The sequence below is a fragment of the Myotis daubentonii genome, chromosome 6 (genome assembly GCF_963259705.1).
Source record: "Myotis daubentonii chromosome 6, mMyoDau2.1, whole genome shotgun sequence".
NCBI lineage: Eukaryota > Metazoa > Chordata > Mammalia > Chiroptera > Vespertilionidae > Myotis > Myotis daubentonii.
This window is the reverse complement of record NC_081845.1, coordinates 85,636,006-85,661,440: the sequence shown is the minus strand read 5'-3', so window position 1 is coordinate 85,661,440 and position 25,435 is coordinate 85,636,006. Positions and strand designations below refer to the sequence as shown.

The window sequence follows — 25,435 nt, the reverse complement described above, 5'->3', positions numbered from 1 at the left end:
CCTCCTGCATGCCCCCTACTAAGGATTGAGCCCATAACACAGGCATATACCCTTGCCCGGAATCAAACCCTGGACACTTCAGTCAGTAGGCAGATGCTCTATCCACTGAGCAAAACCAGCTAGGGCCTCTCTCTCTCTTTTAATATATTTTTATTGATTTCAGAAAGGAAGGGAGAGGAAGAGAGAGATAGAGACATCAATGATGAGAGAATCATTGATTGGCTGCCTCCTGCACGCCCCCTACTGGGGATCCAGCCCACAACCTGGGCAGGTGCCCTGAACTATGGCCTCTTGATTCATAGGTTGACATGGAGCTCTTTTTTATTTGAAGTCTGACTATCCTCTCTCCAGCCCAAATAATGACTGAAAGAAAAAAAGCTGTCTTTCTCTAATTCTTTCATTTGAGAATGTTTTAGAACAATAATTATACCAGTTTTGATAGATGTTTTGGTGAAGTGCAAATATTTTCATTTTTATGATAAATAAAATAGGTTCAACAGGAACAAAGAACTTATTTAAATTCCATAGCAAGTCCAAAGCAAAGAAAACATCCACATATTGCCTAGAAAACTAGCTACATTAGCCAGAAAAGTTGCTTGTTAGGATTTGAATAGACGTATATGGTGAGATTGGTATCCCCTAACAGAGGGTGTCTGCCTGCCCAGACACATTACCACATTCTAGGAGCTTATCTTCAACTTGATAATTTGAATGTTAGTATATTCAGAAGTGCTTGGACTTTATTGGTTTTGTGTGTGTGTGTGTGTGTGTGTGTGTGTGTGTGTAGCAATAACCAGCTCACATGTTAATCAAACTGAAATATAAAATCCACACGTCACTTTGCTAGTTTATAAATAAAAATACCAGCCTGAGAAAGACAAGATACTTGGGTTCACTAATCAGTGCAGTGTTCCCTATAAGTTACCTCTTATTTGAAGACAAAGGTCAAAGCAGAATACTATGTGGGTGTATTTCATGTAGAATACTATATGAAAATAACAAAAGGAATAGTAGATGATCATAGTAAAATATTTTCTAGTTAAACTAGTTTGAAGCATTTCTTTTCTCTTTAGAGAGATACTTGTCACACAGATATGTTCATGGTCTAGATCAGTGGTTCTCAACCTTCTGGCCCTTTAAATACAGTTCCTCATGTTGTGACCCAACCATAAAATTATTTTCGTTGCTATTTCATAACTGTAATGTTGCTACTGTTATGAATCGTAATGTAAATATCTGATATGCAGGATGGTCTTAGGCGACCCCTGTGAAAGGGTCGTTCGACTGCCAAAGGGGTCGCAACCCACAGGTTGAGAACCGCTGGTCTAGAAGCTTTCTACCTTGGTGTGCTGGAGTTGCACTACAAATGTTTGCCTCCATAGTTCTTTTTCCTTGCTTTTGTTATTGACCATCTTCTGCCTTATCAATTGGGTTACTATCTAGTCTCTGACAAGCCTGTCTTCTCTTTAAGGAGTTTTTACCCTGATTATGTATATTATTATTCTATTATGAGGGGGGTATGTGGCCCACAGTCTCAATGTTGCCTCCATTTAGTGCCTACATGTATAATCATACTTTTTAGGTACCGGGAAGCCAGTGTGGAAGTGATGGAGGTAATGTCTCATTTTGCTGTGATTGAACGTGCCAGCATTGATGAAGCTTATGTAGACCTGACCAGTGCTGTACAAGAGAGACTGCAAAAGCTACAAGGTCAGCCTATCTCAGCAGACTTGTTGCCAACCACCTACATTGAAGGATTGCCCCAAGGCTCTACAACAGCAGAAGGGACAATTCAGAAAGGTACTTCATAGCATCATTTGCTTCTGCTTCCTGCCTTTGGAACCTGCTTTGCTTGGTCACACTGATACTTCTTGGATTGATTGAAAGGAAACTTAAACTACAACCTGAATGAATCACAAGGACTCACATAGAAGGATATGCAAATTCTCTTATCTTTCCAGGTATATGGATGTTTAAAACCGTGGACTCTGTATGAAATCAAGTTTCTCTTCAGATATGACTAGGGCAAATTAGAATTATCCATAGAAGTCTGACTGAGCACTTTCATCATTTTGAAAGTTAATTTATATTATTGTAACTTGGTTTCTTTATCAAAAGAAGGGTGAATTTTTTTTTTAAGGGAGACCTCAAGTACCGGGAGTTGAATCACTCAAAATTTCTAATCAGTTCATAGCACACTGTCAATGAGCTATGCAAAGGCCTCTCTCATTTAATTTTACTTCTTTTTCCCTTCCACTCCCTCCTGACCTCATACACCCTTTTGCACCTACCAATATATCGGTATTTGGCATATCTTCTTAAGTATGTGTATGTCTTTATAATTATACAATGTTGCTTTGTGTATGTGCTTTTTACATTTTTGCTTTTTAATTACAGTAGAGTATTATATTTATAGAGCTCATTCTTTTTCTTAATTTTCTCCCATAATTAAGAAAATGGTTGATTTTATAGCTCTGTCTGTATAGCTGTGTGTTTTTAGAGAGAAAGGAAGGGAGAGGGATAGAGAGATAGAAACATTGATGAGAGAGAAGCATCATTGGCTGCCTCCTGCACACCCCCTTCTGGGGATCTAGCCTGTAACCCGGCTTACCTACCTGGCAAAAACTTATAATTTGCATGAAATGCTTTAAAAAGAAAATGTACTTGCTGGTTAAAAATATTTTCTTAGACTAGAATAAAATTAGGGCAATAAAATATTTGCTTTCGTGGTAATATTAGATTATGGTGGTTCTAAATACCAGACCTAAGAGAATCTGGGTCTTACATTTTTAATCAAATATGATGAAAAAGGAATTCTGTGGGATTTCCCAGAGAAAATAATTCTTTCTGTATCTAGAAGCTTTTCAACAGGGTGTTCAGACATTTTTCATAGACATTTTCTAGTACTGTTGATCAAGGCTATATTCAAAACAGTGTATCTATTCTCCCCTTCATTTGTAACATGTACTTTTAAAACTATTATTTTGTAACATTGTTCTTATTCAGAAGAGCTCTTTCACTAAAAAAAAACCCACCACTTTAAATATTGGACATTAGTCAAAAGAAACTGTCTGGATACAAATGTGTAGCAAATTAACTTCTTGGGGGTAAAAATAAGGCAATCTGTTATTACTTGTAGAAATAATATAGATTTCTCCAGAAAAACCTCCAAGAGAATGTAGCTTATTTCTAGTTACAGTGGTTAAAATAAGATACGCCTTTAACATGTTGTGCTGAAGGGTAGTAGAACTATCTAGGGAAGCCTGTGGGAATAACCATTGAGAAATTACTTTATTCTCTGATCCTGATATAGGAGAGTTTATCAAGCTGGAGTCTGCAGATCCTTTAGTTCTATAGGGGAAATAGAGTGTACAATAAAAATGTGCCGCTTCAAAGAGGCAAAGTTGTGGTACATAACCATTTGATGATGAAACATGTCATAATTTCTTTTTTGTTTGTTTGTTAATACTCACCCAAGGATATTTTTCCATTGATTTTTAGAGAGAGTGGAAGGGAAAGGGAGAAACAGAGAAACATGATGTGAGAGAAAGATAGCAATTGGTTGCCTCCCACACATACCTAGATCAGGGCCAGGGATCAACTGAGGTACATGCCCTTGACAGGAATCGAACCTAGGACCCTACAGTCTGTGGACACACTATCCACTGAGCCAAACTGGCTGGGGCATGATTTCTTTATTATTCTAGGACCAAAGTCAGAAATGTAATGATCATAATAAGGAAGGTTGTCTTTGGTCTTAACTTCGTGTATCACGTTCTTTTAAAAAATATGTTTTTTACTTCAGAGAGAGGAATGGGGAGGAAGAAAGAGATAGAAATGTCAATGATGAGAGAGAATCATTGATCTGCTGCCTCCTGCACATTGCCTACTGGGGCATGTGCTCTGACAGGGAATCCAACTGTGACCTCCTGGTTGATAGGTCGATGCTCAATCACTGAACCATACCAGCCAGGGTGTGTGTATCACATTTTATTGTGTAGCTTATTTAAGTAAACATTTGAAATTTCTTTTATAATGCTTTAAGTCATTGGTTCTTTGTTTTATTTTTTATTTTTATTTTTTATTTATTTATTTATTTTTAAATATATTTTATTGGTTTCTTACAGAGAGGAAGGGAGAGAGATAGTTAGAAACATCAATGAGAGAGAAACATCGATCAGCTGCCTCCTGCACACCCCCTACTGGGGATGTGCCCGCAACCAAGGCACATGCCCCTGACTGGAATCGAACCCGGGACCCTTCAGTCCGCAGGCAGACACTTTATCCACTGAGCCAGACCAGTCAGGGCGATTTGTTTTATTTTTTGTTTTGTTTTGAGGGCTGCATACTCTTTTGAAAATCTGTTGAAAGCTATGCACCCTTGCTTGTCTCAGAAAAACAAATATACATATAAGACAATTTAGTGTGCAGTTTTCAGGAGATTCACAGATCCACTGAAACCCACACACCTCAGAATAAGAACTTTTACTATAAATTACATTGGTTTTTGGCTAATACTCATTGAGCAGCTCTCTGGCTGATGATGGAGCATACCTTTGCTGGTGGTCAAATATTCACTCAAATGGACATGCTCCTTTTTTTTCTAGACTTATCTTTCTTATTTATATACATTTTTATTTAAAATGCTAGTGTTGCCTAGCCAGCGTGGTTCAGTGGTTGAGTGTCAACCTATGAACCAGGAGGTCATGGTTCAATTCCCGGTCAGGGCACATGTCGGGGTTGCAGGCTCAGTCCCTAGTGTGGGGTGTGCAGGAAGCAGCCGATCAATGATTCTCTCACATCACTGATGTTTCTGTCTCTCTCTCTCTTCCTCTCCCTTTCTCTCTGAAATAAAAAATATATATGTTTTTAAAAAAATGACAGTGTTGCCGAAACCAGTTTGGCTCAGTGGATAGAGCGTCGGCCTGCGGACTGAAGGGCCCCAGGTTCGATTCCGGTCAAGGGCATGTACCTGGGTTGCGGGCACATCCCCAGTGGGAGATGTGCAGGAGGCAGCTGATTGATGTTTCTCTCTCATCGATGTTTCTAACTTTCTATCTCTCTCCCTTCCTCTCTGTGAAAAATCAATAAAATATATTTTTAAAAAAATGACAGTGTTTATAAAGAAGTCTGAGGTATCTGTTGCTTTAATGTGGCCAGTTTAAATATTAAGCTTTCAGATTCAGTGATATATTATTTATAGAGTTCAGAATATTGCAATGTCTAGTGAATGGTTTATGATGCATGTCATATTCCTGAGTCTTCATCTGATATGTACAACAAAAAACTGATAACAGAAATTATCTGATCTAAGTACATATAACCTTTACCATTCTGATTCTTAATGGGTTCAAAGCTAGCAGTTCTGCTAAGCATGCTGCATTTGCAACTTGGTATTTTCTGTTTCCGAAACAGTTATGTGTGTGTGTGGAAAGTTTAAGTAGTAGGATTACTTAAAAATAGTACTGAAAAATTGCCAGAGTAAAAAATTTCCCTTTAGGGCCATTTTGTAACTAGTTTGTGTTCACTAAGGAACTCATTTGTTCTTTCCTCCTTTGCTTGCTCTTAATTCATTTCTTTTTTTAAAAATATATATTTTTATTGATTTTAGAGAGGAAGGGAGAGGGATAGAGTGATAGAAACATCAATGATGAGAGAGAATCATTGATCGGCTGCCTGCTGCACGCCCCCCACAGGGAATCAAGCCCTCAACTCTGGGCATGTGCTCTTGGCCGGAATAGAACCTGTGGCCCTTCAGTCCGCAGGCTGACGCTCTTATCCACTGAGCCAAACTGGCCAGGGCCACATATTAAATAGCTTCTGAATGCATATGACATGAAACAGTGATGTATTAATTTCTTTCTTTCTAAACACATATTAAATAGCTTCTGAATGCATATGACATGAAACAGTGATGTATTAATTTCTTTCTTTCTAAACACATATTAAATAGCTTCTGAATGCATATGACATGAAACAGTGATGTATTAATATAAACTATCATATATAAACTGTCAAAGGTAAAAGTTTTAGAAGTTAAGAGTCCTTGCTCACTTTGAAGAAGTAAGCTGCCATGTTATGAGAGGGCCTTTGACGAAGACCCCATGGCTAGATTCTGATTGCTGCCCTCTGCTGACAGCCAGCAAGAAAACAGGGGCCTCAATCCTACAAGCTGCAAAATGATAAATTTTGGCAACAACCTGATGGAGCTTGGAAAGCACTAATCAGCTTTCCAAGGGATTTATTTCTCTTTTGTAGTTATGGTCCCTGGAGTTGTGGAGTCTAGCTAGAGGTTTATCACTCTAAGCCCGAAGTTTTGGCACAAGTCAGCAATGCTCGCTCTTAGGCCTGTTCTATTCAACATTGTACTGGAAGTACAAGATGGTCCATTCAGGACAGAAGAGGAAATAGAAGGAAAAAGTAAACTTTCTTTGCAGGTGACATTACCATGCTTATAGAAAAACCCTAAAAAGTCTACCACCACCAAAAAACCACCACCACCACAAAAATAAAATAAGTGAGATTAGAAAGGTTACAGGGGAAAGGTCAATCTAAAAATCAATTGCATTTCTATATACTAAAATTTTAAAATGAGAAATTGAGATTTTCAAAGCAATATTATTGGCAATAGCATTAAAATCATGAAATTATCAGAGAATATTAATAATACATGTGGAAAACTAGGTCAGTAAAAACATCACTGAACCCGGCTAGCATAGCTCAGTGGTTGAGCGTCAACCTATGAACCAGGAGGTCACGGTTCGATTCCTGCTCAGGGCACATGCCCGGGTTGTGGGCTCAATCCCCACTGTGGGGCGTGCAGGAGGCAGACAATCAATGATTCTCTCTCATTGATGTTTCTGTCTCTCTCCCTCTCTCTACCTCTCTCTAAAATCAATAAAAAAAAATATCAAAAAAACATCACTGAGACATTAAAGACAATGAAATCAATGGAGAGAGACATACTATGCTCATTGATTAAAAGACTAAATGTTATCAGAGCTCATCTCCCCAAATTGGCCTACAGATTTATTGCATTCCCTTCCAAAATCCCTGTTGGATTTTATAGAAATTGACAAATTGATTCTAAAATCTGTATGGAGCCCTAGCTGGTTTGGCTAGTGGATAGAGTGTCAGCCTATGGACTGAAGTGTTCTGGGTTCAATTCCAGTCAAGGGCACATGCCCAGGTTGTAGGTTCAGTTCCTAGTAGGGGGAGAGCAGGAGGCAACCAATCAATGATTCTCATTGATGTTACTCTCTCTTTTCCTCTCTGAGATCAATAAAAATATTTTTTAAATGTGTATGGAAATACAAAGGATGAGGAATAGCCAAACAACCTTGAAAAAGAACTAAAATGGAAGGTTTATACTATCTGACTTTAAGATTTAATTATAAATTTACAGTAACTAGGGCAATGTGGTATTGGTACCAGATGAGACAGATAAATGGTGCAGAACAGAAAGTACACCAATAGGTTCCCTCATTTTTTGATCAATTATTTCCCACAAAGGTACCCAATAGGAAAAGGAAAGTCTTTTCTCACCTCAGTGGGTATTTTTCAGCAAAAACTGCCTGAATTTTCTCCCTATACCTCAGCATAGCAAAGAAAAATTTTTTTTACAGATGTACAGATTTTTCTTACTGACTAGAGAAGAGAAGAAAACAAAGAATGCTGTTTATCTTCTGTGGTCCTGTTCAATTGACATGGATATGGAGGGACAGAGGATTGCAACATTACCTAATCCGGGAGAGCAATAATGAAGAAATCTAAAGCAGAGAAAACTTAGCTCTACTAATTAAGAGTCCAGCCCGACCAGCATGGCTCAGTGGTTGAGCATTGACCATGGACCAGGAGGTCATGGTTCGATTCCCAGTCAGGGCACATGCCCGGGTTGCTGGCTCCATCCCTACTCGGGTGTGTGTAGAAAGCAGCCAGTCAGTGACTCTCTCTCATCATTGATGTTTCCATCTCTCTCTCCCTCTCCCTTCCTCTCCGAAATCAATAAAAAAATATTTTCAAAAAAGAAAAGGAGTCCAGAAATCCCCACAATTTCAGTAAGTTACCTTGTTTCACAAAGCTATTACTAAATACTAATAAATGGTTGGATGTTATACTTAGTGTTCTATGGGGTGCAGTATACAATCATTTTATAGACAATAAAACCAAAGCTTAGAGAATTATGTAACTTGCTCAAAGTCACATCATAAGTTGTGAAGCCAATATTTGAATCGGTCCTAACTATGGAATGTGTACTTTTAACAATTATGCTAGACTTGTTGCATATAAGAGCTAAAGGACTTTCGTGGGACACCCTAAAGTTAGCTAGAATAGTTGAAGAGGATCTCATGATAGATAAGACTTGAGATAAGCCCTGAAGTACAGATAAGATTTATTTAAGCAAAGGGGAGAACAGAACAGAGTTAAGGATTAAGAGTAGGGAGGTAGAATGTAATGTCTTGAGGTAGAAACATGGCATGTTCAGGAAATTTAAGGATATAACAAATTTGGGATTAGTGGAAGATAAATTTTTTATATATATATATATATATTTATTATTGATTTTTTACAGGGAGGAAGGGAGAGAGATAGAGAGAAACATTGATGAGAGAGAAACATCAATCAGCTGCCTCCTGCACATCTACTGGGGATGTGCCCGCAACCCAGGTACATGCCCCTGACCAGAATCGAACCTGGGACCCTTCAGTCCGCAGGCTGACGCTCTATCCACTGAGCCAAACCGGTTTTGGCGGAAGATAAATTTAAAGGGCAGTGGGACCTAGCCAGTTTGGCTCAGTGGATAGAACATCGGCCTGTGGACTGAAGGGTCCGGGTTTGGTTCCTGTCAAGGGCACATGCCCAGGTTGCAGGCCTGATCCCCAGTGGGGGGCATGCAGGAGGCAGCTGATCAATGATTCTCTCTCATCATTGATGTTTCCATCTCTCCCTTCCTCTGTGAAATAATAAAAATATATTTAAAAATAAATAAAAAGGCAGATGGGCCCTGCTGGTGTTGCTCAATGGTTAGAGTATTCACCTGTGCACCAAAGGGTCTTGGGTTCAATTCCCAGTCAAGGGCACATACCTGGGTTGCACGTTCCATCCCCAGCCCTGGGTAGGGTGCATGGGGGAGGCAACCAATCAATATCTCTCTCAAATCAATGTTTCCCCTCCCTTCTCTCTCTCTCTCTCTCTCTCTCTCTCTCTCTCTCTCTCTCTCTCTCTCTCTCTCTCTCTCTCTCCTCCCCATCCCCTACCACCCTCCCTTCCACTCTCTCTAAACACCAATGGAAAAAGTATTCTCAGGTGAGGAGTAACAAACAAAAAAAGAAAAGAAAAAGGCAGACAGTTGTCAGTGCCAATTTATAGAGTTGATTATTTTGTAGGTGTGAGAATCAATGACAATTTTGAACAGGCATTTAAGATTGATAACATTGGTATTTGAGAATGTTTAATTTGTGGAGACTGTGTAGAAGGCATGAATAAAGAAAACCTGAATAAAATAGGATGGGTTAAGATGGATATGTGAAATATTTTGAAGTAGGCTTTCACTAAATAACTAAATAATGAGGAATAAAAGAAAAAAACAAAATTATTTGTTTTTTAAACTTTCATTAGAAATTGATCTCTCTTGTACCAGTCTTCTAAAATGGCTGCCATTTCTGTGAAAACCTACATATATCTAAAGTACCTGAAATTGAAGCATTTCTGCATTAGATAACACAAATAAAATTCTGATTTAAAAAAATTTCTAAATGTGACCTCTCAACTTTTTCAGAGGAGATGCGAAAACAAGGCTTATCGCAATGGCTTGATTCCCTTCAGTTTGATAACGCCCCCTCTCCAGACCTACAGCTCACCGTGGGAGCAGTGATTGTGGAGGAAATGAGAGCAGCCATCGAGAGGCAGACTGGGTTTCAGTGTTCAGCTGGGATCTCACACAATAAGGTGAAGGCTCATGGCGGATTTCAAAGAGAAACATAGATCCTGTCCTAATACAGCACGGGTAGATATGAGTGGGGCATTGAAATGATTACATACATACTTTGCAGCGGGTTTCTGTTTGTTTATTTATGAAAATATTTTTATTGATTTCAGAGGAGAAGGAAGAGGAAGAGAGATAGAGAATCATCAATGATGAAAGAGAATCATTGATCAGCTGCCTCCTGCCGCCCCCTACTGGGGATCGAGCTGGCAACCTGGGCATGTGCCCTGACTGGGAATCAAACCAGACACTCAAACCACTGAGCCTGGCTGGGTTTCTATTTAAAATTCATGTCGAGGACTAAATAAAAGCCTAAGTAATTCTTTAACATGAGAATCAACATTGAACATGTACTTTCTTAAGAGGACTGAAGGGTCCCAGGTTCAATTCCAGTCAAGGGCACATGCCCGGGTTGCGGGCTCCATCCCCAGTGGGTGGCGTGAAGGAGGCAGCTGATCAGTGGTTCTATCTTATCATTGATGTTTCTATCTCTCTCTCCCTCTCCCTTCCTCTCTGAAATCAATAAAAAATAATAATTAAAAATTATTATTAATTAATTAAAAAAAGAAGCAAGCTGAAAAATTTGCAGAAAATGCTTATTTATATAGTTGCATCCAAAGTATTTCCTTAATGACTGAACTATCTAGAAAGTAGGAGGCTAGTCTTTGAATCTATCTATTTTCTTTTTATTTCCAGAATATTCCAGTATTATCTGATTTCTTTTAAGTTTCTTTCTTTTTTTTTAGATTTTTAAATTGATTTTTAGAGAGAGAGGAAGGGAGAGAGAAAGAGAAACATCAAGGTGAGACCAGAACATTGATGGGCTGCCTTCTGTACACCCCCTACTGGGAATCGAGACCAAAATCTGGGCATGTGCCCTGACAGAGAATTGAACCAGCAACCTTTCAGTGTATGGCTGACACCAGCCAACTGAGCCACACTGGCCAGGGCTTATTACAGTATCTCATTCCTTATGTGGAGTGACCTAGGTGTTTTATGCTTTGCCTATTCCCCCATCTACACTAATAAAAGAGAAAAATGGTAATTGGCGTATGACGATACCCTTTTCATTGGCTAATCAGGGCTATATGCAAATTAACTGCCAACTATGATTGGCAGTTAACTGCCAACAAGATGGCGGTTAATTTGCATATGTAGGCACAATGCAGGGAGGCGAAAGGGAAAGCAGGAAGAAGCCCCCTGCCACTGACAGTGATCAGAAATCCAGGGGGGAGCTAAGAGCTGGGGGGCAGGGCAAAGGCGGCCCTGGGGCCGCCTTTGCCCTGCCCCCCAGCCATGATCAGAGAATCAGGCGCCTTTGCCGCCCTGGCCAGTGATAGCAGGAAGTAGGGGTGGAGCCAGCGATGGGAGCTGGACACGGTCGAAGCTGGCAGTCCCGGGAGCTAGGGGTCCCTTGCCTGGGCCTAAAGCGAAGCCCATGATCGCGGGGCCGCTGCAGCTGAGGGTCCCCGCTGCCCGAGCCGGACGCCTAGGCCAGAGGCGTTAGGCCTGGGCAGGGGCGGAGCCTGCAACTGCGGGGAGCTGGGGGTCCCCTGCCCAGGCCTGACACCTCTGCCGGAGGCCTCAGGCCTGGTCAAGGGGCCGATCCGGTGATTGGTGATCGGAGGGTGATGAGGGTCAACTCCTCTGGCCGAGGCATCAGGCCTGGGCGGGGGGCTGAGCCGGGGATTGGGGGGATATGATGGTCCCCTTGCCCAGGCCTGAAGCCTGGGTCAGAGGCGTCAGGCTTGGGCGGAGGGTGGAGCAAGCGATCAGAGGGAGATGGGGGTCCCCTGCCCAGGCATGATTCCTGGGCCAGAGGCCTCAGGCCTGGGCGGGGGCCAGAGCCAGTGATCAGGGGGAGATGGGAGTCCCCTGTCCAAGCCTGACACCTCTGGCGGAGGCGTCAGGCCTGGGCAAGGGGCCGATCAGGTGATCAGAGGGTGATGGGGGTCTACGCCTCTGGCCGAGGCATCAGGCCTGGGCAAGGGGCAGAGCCAGCAATCGGAAGGGTCTGGGGGTCCCCTGCCCAGGCCTGATGCCTGGGCCAGAGGCATCAGGCCTGGGCTGGGGGCAGAACCAGTGATGGGGGGAAATGAGGGTACCCTGCCCAGGCCTGACACCTCTGTCAGAGGCGTCAGGCCTGGGCAAGGGGCCGATCCTGCGATTGGAGGGTGATGGGGGTCAATGCCTAAGGGCTCCCAGTACGTGAGAGGGGGCAGGCTGGGCTGAGGGACACCCCCCCACACACACACCCAGTGCACGAATTTCGTGCACCGGGCCCCTAGTTCCTAATAAGAGAAATGAAAGAGTAAAGTTTTATTAATTTGAACACTATTTTGATTTATGGGATATGGGCACTTTTAATCCTGGGGCAGAGTAACTGGTTTTCTGATTACAGTTCAGTGAGGGCCTGGGGTGTTCTTCCCCTTCTGACTAGGCTCAATAATTGGGCAGTGGCTGAGTATTGGTTACTCCCTTCTCCCCCCTCACTCCAATAATAGGGAAGTTGACAAACTACCCAGAAGAATTTGGGTGTTTTTGTTTTGTTTGTTTTTCTGCTTGGGTGGAGGAAAAGAAAAGTCCCAATGTAATAATTTAAACCAGACTAAGTATTGCCCAGTAAAAGTTCCAGAGAATCCCTCCAATAAACTTAAAGAATCATTTTATACTTTCCCCAGCAATTTAAGTTGTGATATGGTACCCCTGAAGTACCTTATTCTTTGAAAGAGTTCTCAAGGATTTAAATCTGTTTCATTTTGAAGTTCTGTGTATAGTATAGTTCTGTGTATGTTTACTGTTGGAGGATGATTCTGAGCCCAATCATCATTATGAGAGATACTAAATTAGGGCAATATGTATTAAATCCAGGACTATGGACTAACCATTAATCAAGAAATGTAGCCGAAACCGGTTTGGCTCAGTGGATAGAGCGTCAGCCTGCGGACTGAAAGGTCCCAGGTTCGATTCTGGTCAAGGGCATGTACCTGGGTTGCGGGCACATCCCCTGTAGGAGATGTGCAGGAGGCAGCGGATCGATGTTTCTCTCTCATCGATGTTTCTAGCTCTCTATCTCTCTCCCTTCCTCTCTGTAAACAATCAATAAAATATATTAAAAAAAGAAAAAAGAAAAAAAAATGTAAATAGCCTGGCGTGTAGCTCAGCGGTTGAGCATTAACCCAGGAACCAAGCAAGAGGCTGCTGGTTCAATCCCCTGTGGGGGGCTTGCAGGAGGCAGCTGATTGATGATGCTTCTCTCTCATTGATGTTTCTATCTCTCTATCCCTCTCCCTTCCTCTCTCTCTAAAACATATTTTTTAAAAAAGAAATGTAAATATACGGGGTAAAACAAATTTGTTTCAGCGTTTTCATATGAACACGTTAAGAAATGCATCATAAGTTTCTTCTGCAGTTTCTCTGCTTTTTACCCTCTTGAAGTGGGAGACAGGGGTGGAAAATTACTAAAGGAAAACCAATAATGGAAGATCTGGAAAGAACTATGTGGATAATGATGGTGGGCCATGTTTTCCACTAAGGGTGTTGTGCCCAACCAATGTTTAGAGAGGTTGAGTTTCTGGTTTTGTTTTTAATGTGGACACCATTAGTTACAACCCTTAGATGTGCCTGCATGTGTATGTGTATGTTAATATTCACCAGTTTTCTGTGAGGGTGTTGACAGCAATGAGATTTTTACACTTTCCATCCTCCAGGTCCTGGCAAAACTGGCCTGTGGACTACACAAGCCCAACCGCCAGACCCTGGTCTCACATGGGTCAGTCCCACAACTCTTCAGCCACATGCCTATTAACAAAATGTAAGTATTTGGGGAGCGCCTTAACTTTCACTCAGAGATATCTGAAGGCATTCCTCTGGTTGTAGTTTCTTCTGTTCCTTAAGGATTGGAACCATGGAAAATAGGTATTAAGGAGGTGGGAGGGAGATAACAGAAAATTTTGAGAAACACACAGACTTGTTTCCTTAACGAAATCAATTCTGGATTATCTGTGGAAGATACTAAATACTGAATTTTCAAAAATGAACTGATTTTTAGATGTATGTTTAACTTCCCTCTAGACTTTTTATTCAAATCTGTTACTAAATAACAAAATAAATAGGAGCTCTACTTCTTCTAATATCATATCAAGGTATGCAGGGCTACTGAATTGCTCCCAAACTGAGGCATGAAAGAATCCAAACAAAGTGAATATCTAGGTCAGTGATGGCGAACCTATGACACGCGTGTCAGAGGTGACACGCGAACTCATTGTTTTGGTTGATTTTATTTTGTTAAATGGCATTTAAATATATAAAATAAATATCAAAAATATAAATCTTTGTTTTACTATGGTTGCAAATATCAAAAAATTTCTAAATGTGACACCGCACCAGAGTTAAGTTAGGGTTTTTCAAAATGCTGACACGCCGAGCTCAAAAGGTTCGCCATCACTGATCTAGGTTGTGCCTACCAATTGTGTGTCCTTTACAAGGGCTTATAATATTGTTGAAGGGACAAGATAGGGCAGGTCAAAGCAACTGTGAGAGTGTTATCATGAGAGTGTATGTGATTGCTAAATGAATTGTACAGGGAGTTATCGAAGTTCATAGAAGAGTAGTTTCAAAAGGATTTATGAAAGAGGCATGGGATTTGGCATAATTTGGAGAGTCAAATGAGAATAGAAGAGCAATAGCGATTTGGACAACATTTGAACACAAAGAGGGAAAAAGTATGAGGTATTTTTAGTGAACTGGGACATAAACTAGTTTAGCTGGATCATATTAAGGAGGAGAAGTGATGGAAGCAGGACTGAAAAGGTCAGTTGAGAACAGATTATAGGAAGCCTCTAAGGCCAGGCTGATGACTTTTTACTTTATTCTTAAGTATAAAAGCTTTTAGCTTATGGATTTGTTTGGGGGCTGCATTTAGTAAGGTCTAGGCCTATCTTTAGGTTAATTTTAATCCCAAAATGGGACAATAGATTCTATACAATTGAAAGTTTGCTATATGATTGGCTTAATGACGAATTAATGACTTTAACCTTTTATTTTTGCTATCGTTAATCTTCCCAGGTCCTAACTCCCAGAATATCTGAATTCCCAGAATCATCTAGTCTTATACTAGATATCAATATTCTACAGTACCTGTATGTGCTCTTATTTTCCCTGAATCTTCTGGAGAGCTACTTACACAAGCGAAATGTCTTTGCTGCTAAATAGATATTTAGGATGTGACCTGTAAATCTTTGTCTTTTTTGTTAGTCGTAGTCTTGGAGGGAAACTTGGGGCCTCTGTCATTGAAATCCTGGGGATAGAATACATGGGTGAACTGACCCAGTTCACTGAATCCCAGCTCCAGAGTCATTTTGGAGAGAAGAATGGGTAAGTGATTCCTAATACTTTTCAATCATAATTCTTATTATGAGAATACTAAGTTCAAATATAGACCAAAGAATTTAGTAGTCTAGGCCTACCTTTAGGTTAGCATTTGCTCCTTGAGGTAATTTTATTGGTCATTTTGCTTCAAAATATTAGATAACTATGAAAAAAATTAGATAACTATGGCCTGTCAGTCTAGAGTAGTTTTTTCATGTACCTAAATAGGTTGATAGGAACTGTTACTTTGAAGTTTAGATATATACAAGTACATCATCTATGTATGCTAAGATGCTGATATTCACTTAAAATCCTTGTATTTAGGCTTAGTAAGTACCAAAAAACTTGGGAATATAAATCAGTGGCTTGCTTGGCACTTTTCCAAAAATACAAATAATGACTTGGTTTTGAAAAGCATAACCAGCATTCCACTCCTTGGCAATATATTGCACTGGAGTTCATTGGGAAGGGCAGGGATTCTGTTAGAGGTAAGGTATACTTAATTTTGGACAAACGTTTCCTTTTTCATGAAGGTGATAAAAGGATAGTATAATATAGGTATTTTGTTTTGTTTTAATAAGAATAATCATTTGTTTTCACCTTAAACTTTTTGGCTGGTTTTATTAGATCTTGGCTATATGCCATGTGCCGTGGGATCGAACATGATCCGGTTAAACCCAGGCAACTACCCAAAACCATTGGCTGCAGCAAGAACTTCCCAGGAAAGACGGCTCTGGCTACTCGGGAACAGGTCAGCAGGCTTTTTTTTTTTTCCTTTGGGGGTGCCAGAACCAACGGTCACCAGCTGCCCATATACCAGCACATTATGCTTCCAAAATCTTGATGTCAGTTCCACATGTAGAGCAATCAAGCTGCCCAACGTGCTCATGACAGCACCCGCTTTTAGGCTGGTCTTCTTGGCAGAACATTGCCTCTCTCACGGGGGTTAGGTTTGGGTACTGCAGAAGTTTAACAAGTTAGATGGAAACTTTGTGCTGCAAAGGATGAAGTAAATAGAGTTCTTTTGTGTGTATTGAAAATTGACTAGTTTTAATGTGATTTATTATTTTTTGTTTTCCTCCTGAAAATAAAATAGTAGGTGAAAACTTGGGAGGCCTAGGCTATTGTGTCTTAAGTTTGTGTCTTTTTTTCTCTCTCTTTCTTCTCAGAGCTGGAACATGCCTGAAATTCACCTGATGGCATGCCAGCAGGAAAAGAAAATGAAAAATTATAACTAGGGCAGGTCAGAGTACTGAACATTTCTATGATGTTGGTCCCTTGGTTATAGGGAAAACTTTCTTGTACACTTCTGTTTGGGGGAGAGCCTAACAAATCTACCATCTAGTTCTATAATAAACTACAATTTTAAAATGAAAGATTAAAATATCAATACTTTTTTTAGGTACAATGGTGGCTTTTGCAGTTAGCCCAGGAACTAGAAGAGAGACTAACAAAGGACCGAAATGATGTAAGATTTTCTTTCTTTATTCCTGGGGTGAGCTTTGGGATTTAACATACCAGTTTAAATATCTTACCTTATGGAGTAGAAACAAAGATACAAAAATATACCAGCTAAGAACTTTTAAGGAATCTTTTACCTGCTTCCATAAAAGTCAACATGATCTTCGAAAGCCTGGATCTGTAAACATAAGACCTGATATTCCTGTCTTCCTCATTACCATTTACCTCTACTTTTTTGTGTATGTCCTTTTTTTGTTAACTTTCAAAAAATGTATTGATTTTTAGAGAGGAGGGGGGAGAGAGAAACATTGATTTATTGTTCCTCTTATTTATGCATTCATTGGTTGTTTCAGGTATGTGCCCTGACGGGATAACCTTGCTGTATATCAGGATGATGCTCTAACCCAACCAGGGCTTTGTGTATTTCTTTATCTAACTACTTCTGCAGACCTGAATATACAGTGGATCTTTATCAGAGTACAGAGCCATTAAGCAGGACATTTAGAGATTGGACTGTAAATTATTGGACTTAAACATAGTCCAATAATTTACAAAGAAGCACTGACAAAGAAGTACTGACAATTGACCTGGCTAGGTGATTTGGTTGTTTGGAGTGTCGTCATGAACACCAAAAGGTTGCGGGTTCAGTTCCTGTTCAGGGCACATACCTAGGTTTCAGGTTCAATCTCTGGCCAGGGTGTGTATGGGAGGCAGCAGATCAATGTTTCTCTCTCTCCCTTCCTCTTTAAAATCAACAAAAACAGTTTTAGCTCTGGCCGGTTTGGGTCAGTGGTTAGTGCATCAGCCCACAGACTTAAGGGTCTTGAATTCAATTCTCAGTCAAAGGCATATACCTTAGTTGCAGGTTCAATCCCTGGCCACCTGGTTGGGGCTCAAGCAGGAGGCAACCAACCAATCAATGTGTGTCTCTCATGTTGATGTTTCTCTCTCTCATCTCTCTCTTTTCCCACCCCCTCCCTTCCACTCTCTCTAAAAATCAGTGGAAATAATATACTCATTCCTTGGGTGAGGATTTTAAGAAAACCGTTTTAGAGACAGTGTTAAGTCAAAGACCTGACATCTGATGATTTGTTTCTCTATCTACTCTCCTAAAAAAACCAAACCCAGCTTTATTGATGTATATTTTACATACCATAAGATTCACTTGTTTTAAAAAATTCACCCATTTACAGTATACAGTTGAGTGGTTTTAGTATTTTCCAGTTGTTCAACTATTCCACAATCAGTTCAAGAACATTTTCATCACCCAAAAAAGAAATCCTATACCTATTAGCAGTTACTACCCCCGTCCTAGGCAATCACTAAGTTTCTGTCTCTATAGACTTACTATTCTGGTCATTTCATATAAATGAAATAATATAGTATGTGACCTTTTGTGAGTGGTTTGAAATCTTTAAGTTAAAATAATATTTTTAAGGTTCACCCACATTGTAGCATGTATCATTATTTTATTCCTTTTTATAACTGAATATTCTATTGTATAGATATTACATTTTGTTTACCCATTCATCAGTGAGTGGATATTTGAATTGTTTCTACTTTTTGGCTATTATGAATAATGGTGTTGCTATGGGCATTTATTTACAGATTTTTATATAGACATCTGGTTTTCATTTCTCTTGCTCCTATATAACTAATACCGAGAATTCCTGGGTCACATGGTAACTCTGTTTAGCATTTTGAAGCTGTTGCTGCACTCTTTTATATCCCCAGCAATGTAAGAGAGTCCTAATTTCTCTATATCCTTCTTATTGTCTTTTTATTTTATTTATTTTTTTAGCCCTACTAGTGGGTATAAAGTTTGTGGTTTTCACTTGAAAACCTTATTGTCCATTTTCTTATCCTTTGGGGAGAAATGTCTGGTGAGATCCTTTACCCATTTTTTAAATGGGTTATCTATTGCATTTTAGGAGTTATTTTTATATTCTGAGTATAAATCTCATCAGATATATAACTTACAAATTTTTCTCTCCCATTCTCTGGGTATTCTTTTCATTTTCCTGATGGTATTGTTTGATAGGCCTTTCCCTTTTGAAACATCTGGGAGCCCTACAAGTCAACTGTATACAGTCAGGAAGTACCCAAAACTACCTGTGTGCCCCCTTTTAGCTGAATGGTGGGGAATGTTTGTTCTTTGCAGTTAATAAAGAGAGGTATGATCCCAGTTTATTGTTGTGAGCCTATTTGACTTTGCCCACTAGGTGTCGCCCGTTCTCATCTCTACTAGTATAAGCCTCTGGGACTTTCTTCCCACTTTGCAGCGCAACTCAATAGGTAGGGATGCCTGTAAATTAATCTGTCTTTAAGCTTAAAAGGACTTTATCCCCAAAGAATTCTGGACATAGAAGATCATATCTCTTTACTTTAAAATATTCTAGCCCTAGGTCAGTGGATAGAAGGTCGGCCTGCAGAGTGAAGGGTCCCGGGTTCGATTCTGGTCAAGGGCACATGCCTGAGTTTCGGGCTCGATCCCCAGTGGGGGGTGTGCAGGAGGCAGCTGATCAATTATTCTCTCTCATCACTGATGTTTCTATCTCTCTCTCCCTCTATGAAATCAATAAAAATATATTCTAAAAATAAAATAAAATATTCTAGTGGTTTCCCTTCACACTTAAGTCTCGTGTGGATTTATTTCATTTTATAATGACCAATATGATTTGGTCTCTGGTTACATCTCTAACCTCATCTCCTATCCTTTCCCCCTTATTCCGCTCTAGTTTCCGCTCCACTGGCTTCCTTCCCTTTTATTTAACACAACAAGCAAATTCTCACCTTAGCACTTTAGTATTTGCTGTTTCTTCAGCCTGGAGAAGCTTTGCTTATATTCTTAAAATTTGCTTCCACAGTTTATTTAGGTCTCTGCTTAAATCTCACCTTCTCGAAGAGGCCTTCTCAGCTACCCTCTTACATCAGCAGCCTCCAGCACTCTCTGCCTTATTATGCTTTTTTTGATAGCCCTTTGTAGTCACTTTTATTACAGGTCTACTTGTTTAGTATTTGTAGCTCCTACTACAACATAAGATCCATGAGGGCTGCCCAGCTGGTGTCGCTCAGTGCTTGAGTGTCAACCTATGCACCAAAAGGTCACCAGTTTAATTCCTAGTCAGGGCACAAGCTCGGGTTGCAGGCTCAACTCCCAGTGGGGGACGTGCAGGAGGCAGCTGATCGATGTTGATGTTTCTCTCTCATCATCATCAATGTTTCTCTCTCCTCTCCTCTCTTTCTCTACAAAAAAAAAAAAAAAAGAAAAAGAAAAAGAAAAAAATCCATGAGGGCCTGGACTTTTGTTCTACCCTGTATCTCTGCCTATATGAAGTAGGCATTCAGTTATACTTGAATGGTTTAGTCAACAGACTCCTTTTATAATTGCCAATGTGTATTCTTTCAAGATATACAAATCTGTAGGAATTGTATTTCAAAGTATACAAAAATACAAAATTCTATTTTTACTCCCAAAATAGTTGCTACTCTTGGCTTGTTTGCCTTAAGGGTATTCCTTCTCAGTAACATCTTTTGATTTTGAGGGGGTCCCAGTAATAGACTTTTTACCTTCTTATATTTCTGCCTCTTGACCTTTGTTTCTTAGTTTGCTTTGCAGCAGGAGCATTCAGATGCTTAGACTTCACTAAGAAAAGTGAACCAATGATCTTGCTGTCTGGAGGCAGGCTCACTACGCTGTATCTTCTAGTGATGGGCTGTAAGAAGAGGGTGCTAGTGAAAACTTCTCTCTTATTAAGCATCAGAGCAGATTAAAGAACAAATCCACTACTCCATCTTGACATCCTAGCTTGGATCTTCCATTCAGACAGTTACTTATAAGAGTTCTTCCTTCAGCCACAAAATAGAATATAGTACTACAGGTATTTGTTATCATCTTCCTGCATAGACACCATAAAAAGAACATTCAGGAGAGTCCATTTTATTTATTCTCTCCTCTTTGCATCACCTGTCAAAATTTCCTAGATATCCTAATAATCATCCAAATTGTATCTTCTTTAATTTCTTCTTATCCACCAAAATAGCACAATTCTTTTTTTAATTTCAAATTAAACTTGACTATTTCCAAACCATTCTGTCACCCTGGTTCTTTTAATGTTCTCTCACACAGTTCAGTATACAGAATCCAGATGCTCACGGTAACTTTATTTCTGGTCTTAATCCTTTTATACCCACAGAATGACAGGGTAGCCACCCAGTTGGTTGTGAGCATTCGTGTACAAGGAGACAAACGTCTCAGCAGTCTCCGCCGCTGCTGTGCCCTTACCCGCTACGATGCTCACAAGATGAGCCATGATGCATTTGCTGTCATCAGGAACTGTAATACTTCAGGAATCCAAACCGAATGGTGAGTTTCTTTCTAGCTCATTTTTTCAGAAGAGACTTATACCCTGTCTTGCTCTAAAATTAGTGGGTAATATAAACTTTCCAGCCGGAGTAGTTGTGACTCTGGCTAGCAGGACCTAATACCGAGAGCAATAGTCATGCACAAAGGAGAGAAACACAGTAGAAACACCAGCAAAAAGACAGCTCAGCCGCAACTTTTTTGCCTACACTTGGTGCAATCCAATTCTCAGGGGTAGGTTTGAGAGACAGAGTGAGTCAATACTATTCTTACCTGTGTCATTTGCAATAGCCAGGGGAATGACCAATTGCACTTGGGAGTACAGAATTAACGTTTCAAGAACACAGCACACTTGGGAACTTCTTTCTCAACTACTTGATTTTTCTATCTTAAAAGCATCTTCCTTGATAATGAAACCCACACTCATTGATAACCTCTATCTAGCATCCAAACTCAGTTACAAGCTCCATGGTACAATACCAAATGTCATGTTAAATAAACTTTAGTCAGTCATGAAAAATAACCAAATACATGATTGGATGGTGTTCATTTACTATCCAGATACTATTTTCAATGTTGGAATCCTTTAACTATTTAACAGCCCGTTACATTTTTTAAAAAGTATTCCAGTCTGGCTGGTGTGGCTCTGTGGTTGAGAGTCAACTTATGAACCAGGAGGTCACTGTTTGATTCCCAGTCCCGGTCAGGGCACATGCCAGGGTTGTGGGCTCAGTCCTCAGTAGGGGGCATGCAGGAGGCAGCTGATCAATGATTCTCTCTCATCATTGATGTTTCCATCTTTCTCTCCCTCTCCATTCCTCTCTGAAATCAATAAAAATATAAAAGAAATATAAAGAAAGGAAGCCTGTCAGTGTTAGTATCAGGTGGTGCCCTTTTAAAAACAAAATGGGTGAGAGGTTTTTTAAAAAAAATTTTCTTGTCTAAATTTTCTGAAGCTCTTTGTTACCCCGAATAAAGTTTCTTGCCCTATCCCTGAATTACAGCAGCTCTGCAGCAGTATCGTATGAAAACAGTAATATGTAGCTGTCAGGGGATTCAACTTACACATATGTGACTGGTTCACCAAGTCAGCAATTCTCAAGATGTGGTCCTAGATCAGCAACATCAGCATCATCTAGGAACTTGTTAGAAAGGCAAATTCTCTGTCTATCCCATGTCTATTAAATCTACATTAATCTGATACACCCTAAAGTTTGAGAATCAATGCAATAATAATTACCTCTTGTGGCAGAATCAGAATCCCAGTCACTTATAATTCAAATCAGTGACCTCGTGCTAATCTTGTTTTTTGTTGTTTTTTTTCTTTCCATACAGGTCCCCTCCCCTCACAATGCTTTTCCTTTGTGCTACCAAATTCTCTACCTCTGCCCCTTCATCTTGCACAGACATCACCGTCTTCTTGAGTAACGATTCAAGTCCTCTGCCAAAGGTACCAATTACCAGCCCAGAAAGTAAGACCCAGGGCAGTGGCCCTACGGTGTCAGCCACTAAGAAAGCAACCAATCCTTTGGAATCCTTTTTCCAAAAAGCTGCAGAAAAGCAGAAAGTCAAAGAAGCTTCACTTTCGTCTCTCACTGCCACTACCCAGGCCCCCAAAAACAATTCACCACGCAAGCTCTCATTACCTTTCCAGACCAGCGGTACTACAGGAATCGAGCCATTCTTTAAGCAGAAAAGTCTGCTTCTGAAGCAGAAACAGCTTAATAATCCTTCCATCTCCTTCCCTCCACAAAATCCACAGCCTAGTCCTAAAAAGTTAAACAATGTTCCAGCAGAATGTCCAGATTCTGCCCCTGTCTGTGAGGAGGTTTTGAAGCTAGAATCCTGTAAAGCAACTCCTGCAGAGATGGATTTGGCCCAGAACAGCCCCAGTGGGCTTGCTCCTTTAACTCCCGAGTCTGCTCTGGAGGGGGCTCAGAAGACAACCACTATCCCGAGTCTTCTGGCTACTGAGGATCAAGTGTCCTGTGAGAAGTGTGGTGGTCTGGTACCTGTGTGGGAGATGCCGGAACATATGGACTATCATTTTGCACTGGAGTTGCAGAAATCCTTTTTGCAGCCCCACTCCTCAAACCCCCAGGTTGTTCCTGCCAGTTCTCCTCAAGGCAAAAGAAATCCCAAGAGCCCTTTGGCCTCCAGTAACAAACGCGCTAGGCCTGAGGGCATGCAGACATTGGAATCATTTTTTAAGCCATTAACACACTAGTGCTGCCCTCAGGCTTGCTACAAGGTTTTTAATATTTTATTTATAACCTGGGAAATGGAAATATGTTCACTTTTCAAGGAAATTCATAACTTTATAAAAAAATTTTGTAAGAAAAATAATGCACTTAAATGCTGAGTTAAGGCTCCCATCTCTTCGCCGGCATGGATCCTGATTTCACTGCTGACAGAGATGTAAAAATTCATCTTCCAGAGATACAACTGCTTTCAGTTTTTAATTGTTAAGTGTTTAGGGAGGCATATAGTTAAAAATGTGTGGACCTTGGAGCCTCAGAGATCTGGTTCCAAACCTGGTTCTGCCTCCTAAAGTATATGGCGCTGAGCAAGTCACTTTCCTCACTTTTCCTCATCCCTGAGATAATGAGCAAAATAAAAATAATGCCTTACAGGTTACTGTAGATTAGGAACAATTTATTAAAGTACTGTAGCACAGAAAAGGAACTGAGTAAAAAAAATGTTTTTTTAGAAAATTTCCCCTTATCTCTGTGACAGGGGTCACTCAGTAAATACTGAATTTCATACAAGCAAACTGTATGATAACCAGTTTTAGCCATTGGCCCTTCTACCTCTTGCATCATGTCCTAATGTACGAGACTGTTACGGCACCACTTCAGGAACTCTGTTTTATCATGACTTGGATAAGTCATGATCAGAACTAGATCAGCTCTAGACCTTTGCTACTCTGAATGTGCTTTTCAGGAGCAGCAGCAGCAGCAGCTTCATCAGGGGACTTTTTAAAAAATATATTTATTGATTTCAGAGAGGAAGGGAGAGGGACAGATAGAAACATCAATGATGAGAGAGAATCCTTGATCGGCTGCCTCCTGCACACCCCCTACTGGGGATTGAGCCTGCAACCCAGGCATGTGCCCTTGGCCGGAATCGAACCTGGGACCCTTCAGTCCGCAGGCTGACGCTCTATCCACCGAGCCAAGTCAGCTAGGGCAGGGGACTTGTTAAAAGCATCTCAGCCTCACCCACCTCAACTGGATCAGAATCTGTATATTAACAAGATCCCTCAGGCTGTATCTTAGAGTTTGAGAAGTTCTGATCCAGAAGATACCAACAACCAGCCAGGTTTGTAGAGGGCATTTACTTAAATTCTAAAGTACAGATTTAAGGGGTAGTGCTTGGGCCTTCAGGGTCACTGGGTGTTCATCTCTTTCCTACTAAAGTGACTATTTAGCTTAAGGGTTTTCAATTATTGTAGCTTTATTGCACTTGTCCATGTTTATAGTACTGTATTCTTAGCTCTGTTCTTATATGTGGAAAGTCAGCTTTTCTGATATGGGGGAACCTTGAATAAAACTGAAGATGAAGGGTAGTGAAGACATTGGGGGGGGGGGGATGGGAGAGAAGACGGAAAAGGGTGGGGGAATGGGAGATATCTGTAATACTATCAACAATAAAAAATATATAAAAAACTGAAGAATTGCGTTTTGTGTTGGGGGTAGTGGAGAAGTAGGGAGAATGGTGTACATATCCCCCCTCCCACACATACACTCAAACCAACTGCTTTTTAATCTTATAAACTGGGGATCTGTATTTACTTTGAAGATGGGGAAAACATTTGAAAACCACTAGGTCTAACAGAAAATTTATTCCTCCAAAAATAGTTTCCTTTTTGTATTGCAGTTAAATATCTAATAAAAGACAGTATTCACTGTGTACATGGCCCTTTCCCTACTAGATCTGCAGTTTCTTGGAGGTAAGAATTCTTCAGTGTCTTGCACATAATAGATGCTTGATATTCACTAAATGCAACATAGTAAATTTTAGATAGTTACTAGAACTGGAACAATCAAAATATACATACTACTTGGGGGGGGGGGGGCAGAGAGCTGCTTTATGTACCCTTTTATCCTGCATGTCCCATTGACATAGCAGAGTGGCTCACTAGTTCCTGAATATGTCTCATTAAGTACTGAGATGATTTTCCAAAATTTCCTTTCTCAATCCAGGAAAAGTTAAAAAAAAATTTTAATAAAAAAATATTTTAATTTAAAAAAAAA

General features: G+C 40.3%; 1 protein-coding gene and 1 non-coding gene across 7 annotated transcripts in view; one reads left to right on the top strand and one right to left on the bottom strand.

Annotated features, from left to right (window-relative positions):
* Positions 1-23,886, top strand: part of POLH (DNA polymerase eta) — a 28,574-nt gene extending 4,688 nt beyond the window's left edge. For 4 of the 6 annotated variants that reach the window (XM_059701580.1, XM_059701579.1, XM_059701577.1 and 1 more), the window contains 8 exons: positions 1,583-1,800; positions 9,779-9,948; positions 13,696-13,799; positions 15,242-15,361; positions 15,983-16,106; positions 16,758-16,823; positions 21,013-21,182; positions 22,515-23,886. In XM_059701580.1, coding sequence (XP_059557563.1) covers positions 1,583-1,800; positions 9,779-9,948; positions 13,696-13,799; positions 15,242-15,361; positions 15,983-16,106; positions 16,758-16,823; positions 21,013-21,182; positions 22,515-23,406 — 1,864 coding nt within the window. In that variant the 3' untranslated portion in view covers positions 23,407-23,886. The remainder of the gene's footprint in view (positions 1-1,582; positions 1,801-9,778; positions 9,949-13,695; positions 13,800-15,241; positions 15,362-15,982; positions 16,107-16,757; positions 16,824-21,012; positions 21,183-22,514) is intronic. The other 2 variants (XM_059701578.1, XM_059701582.1) reach the window with 2 other exon arrangements.
* LOC132237828 (U11 spliceosomal RNA) lies at positions 16,134-16,261 on the bottom strand. The gene has a single exon (XR_009453654.1). It is a non-coding gene; the product is annotated as a U11 spliceosomal RNA (small nuclear RNA).
* Positions 23,887-25,435: the final 1,549 nt, after the last annotated feature.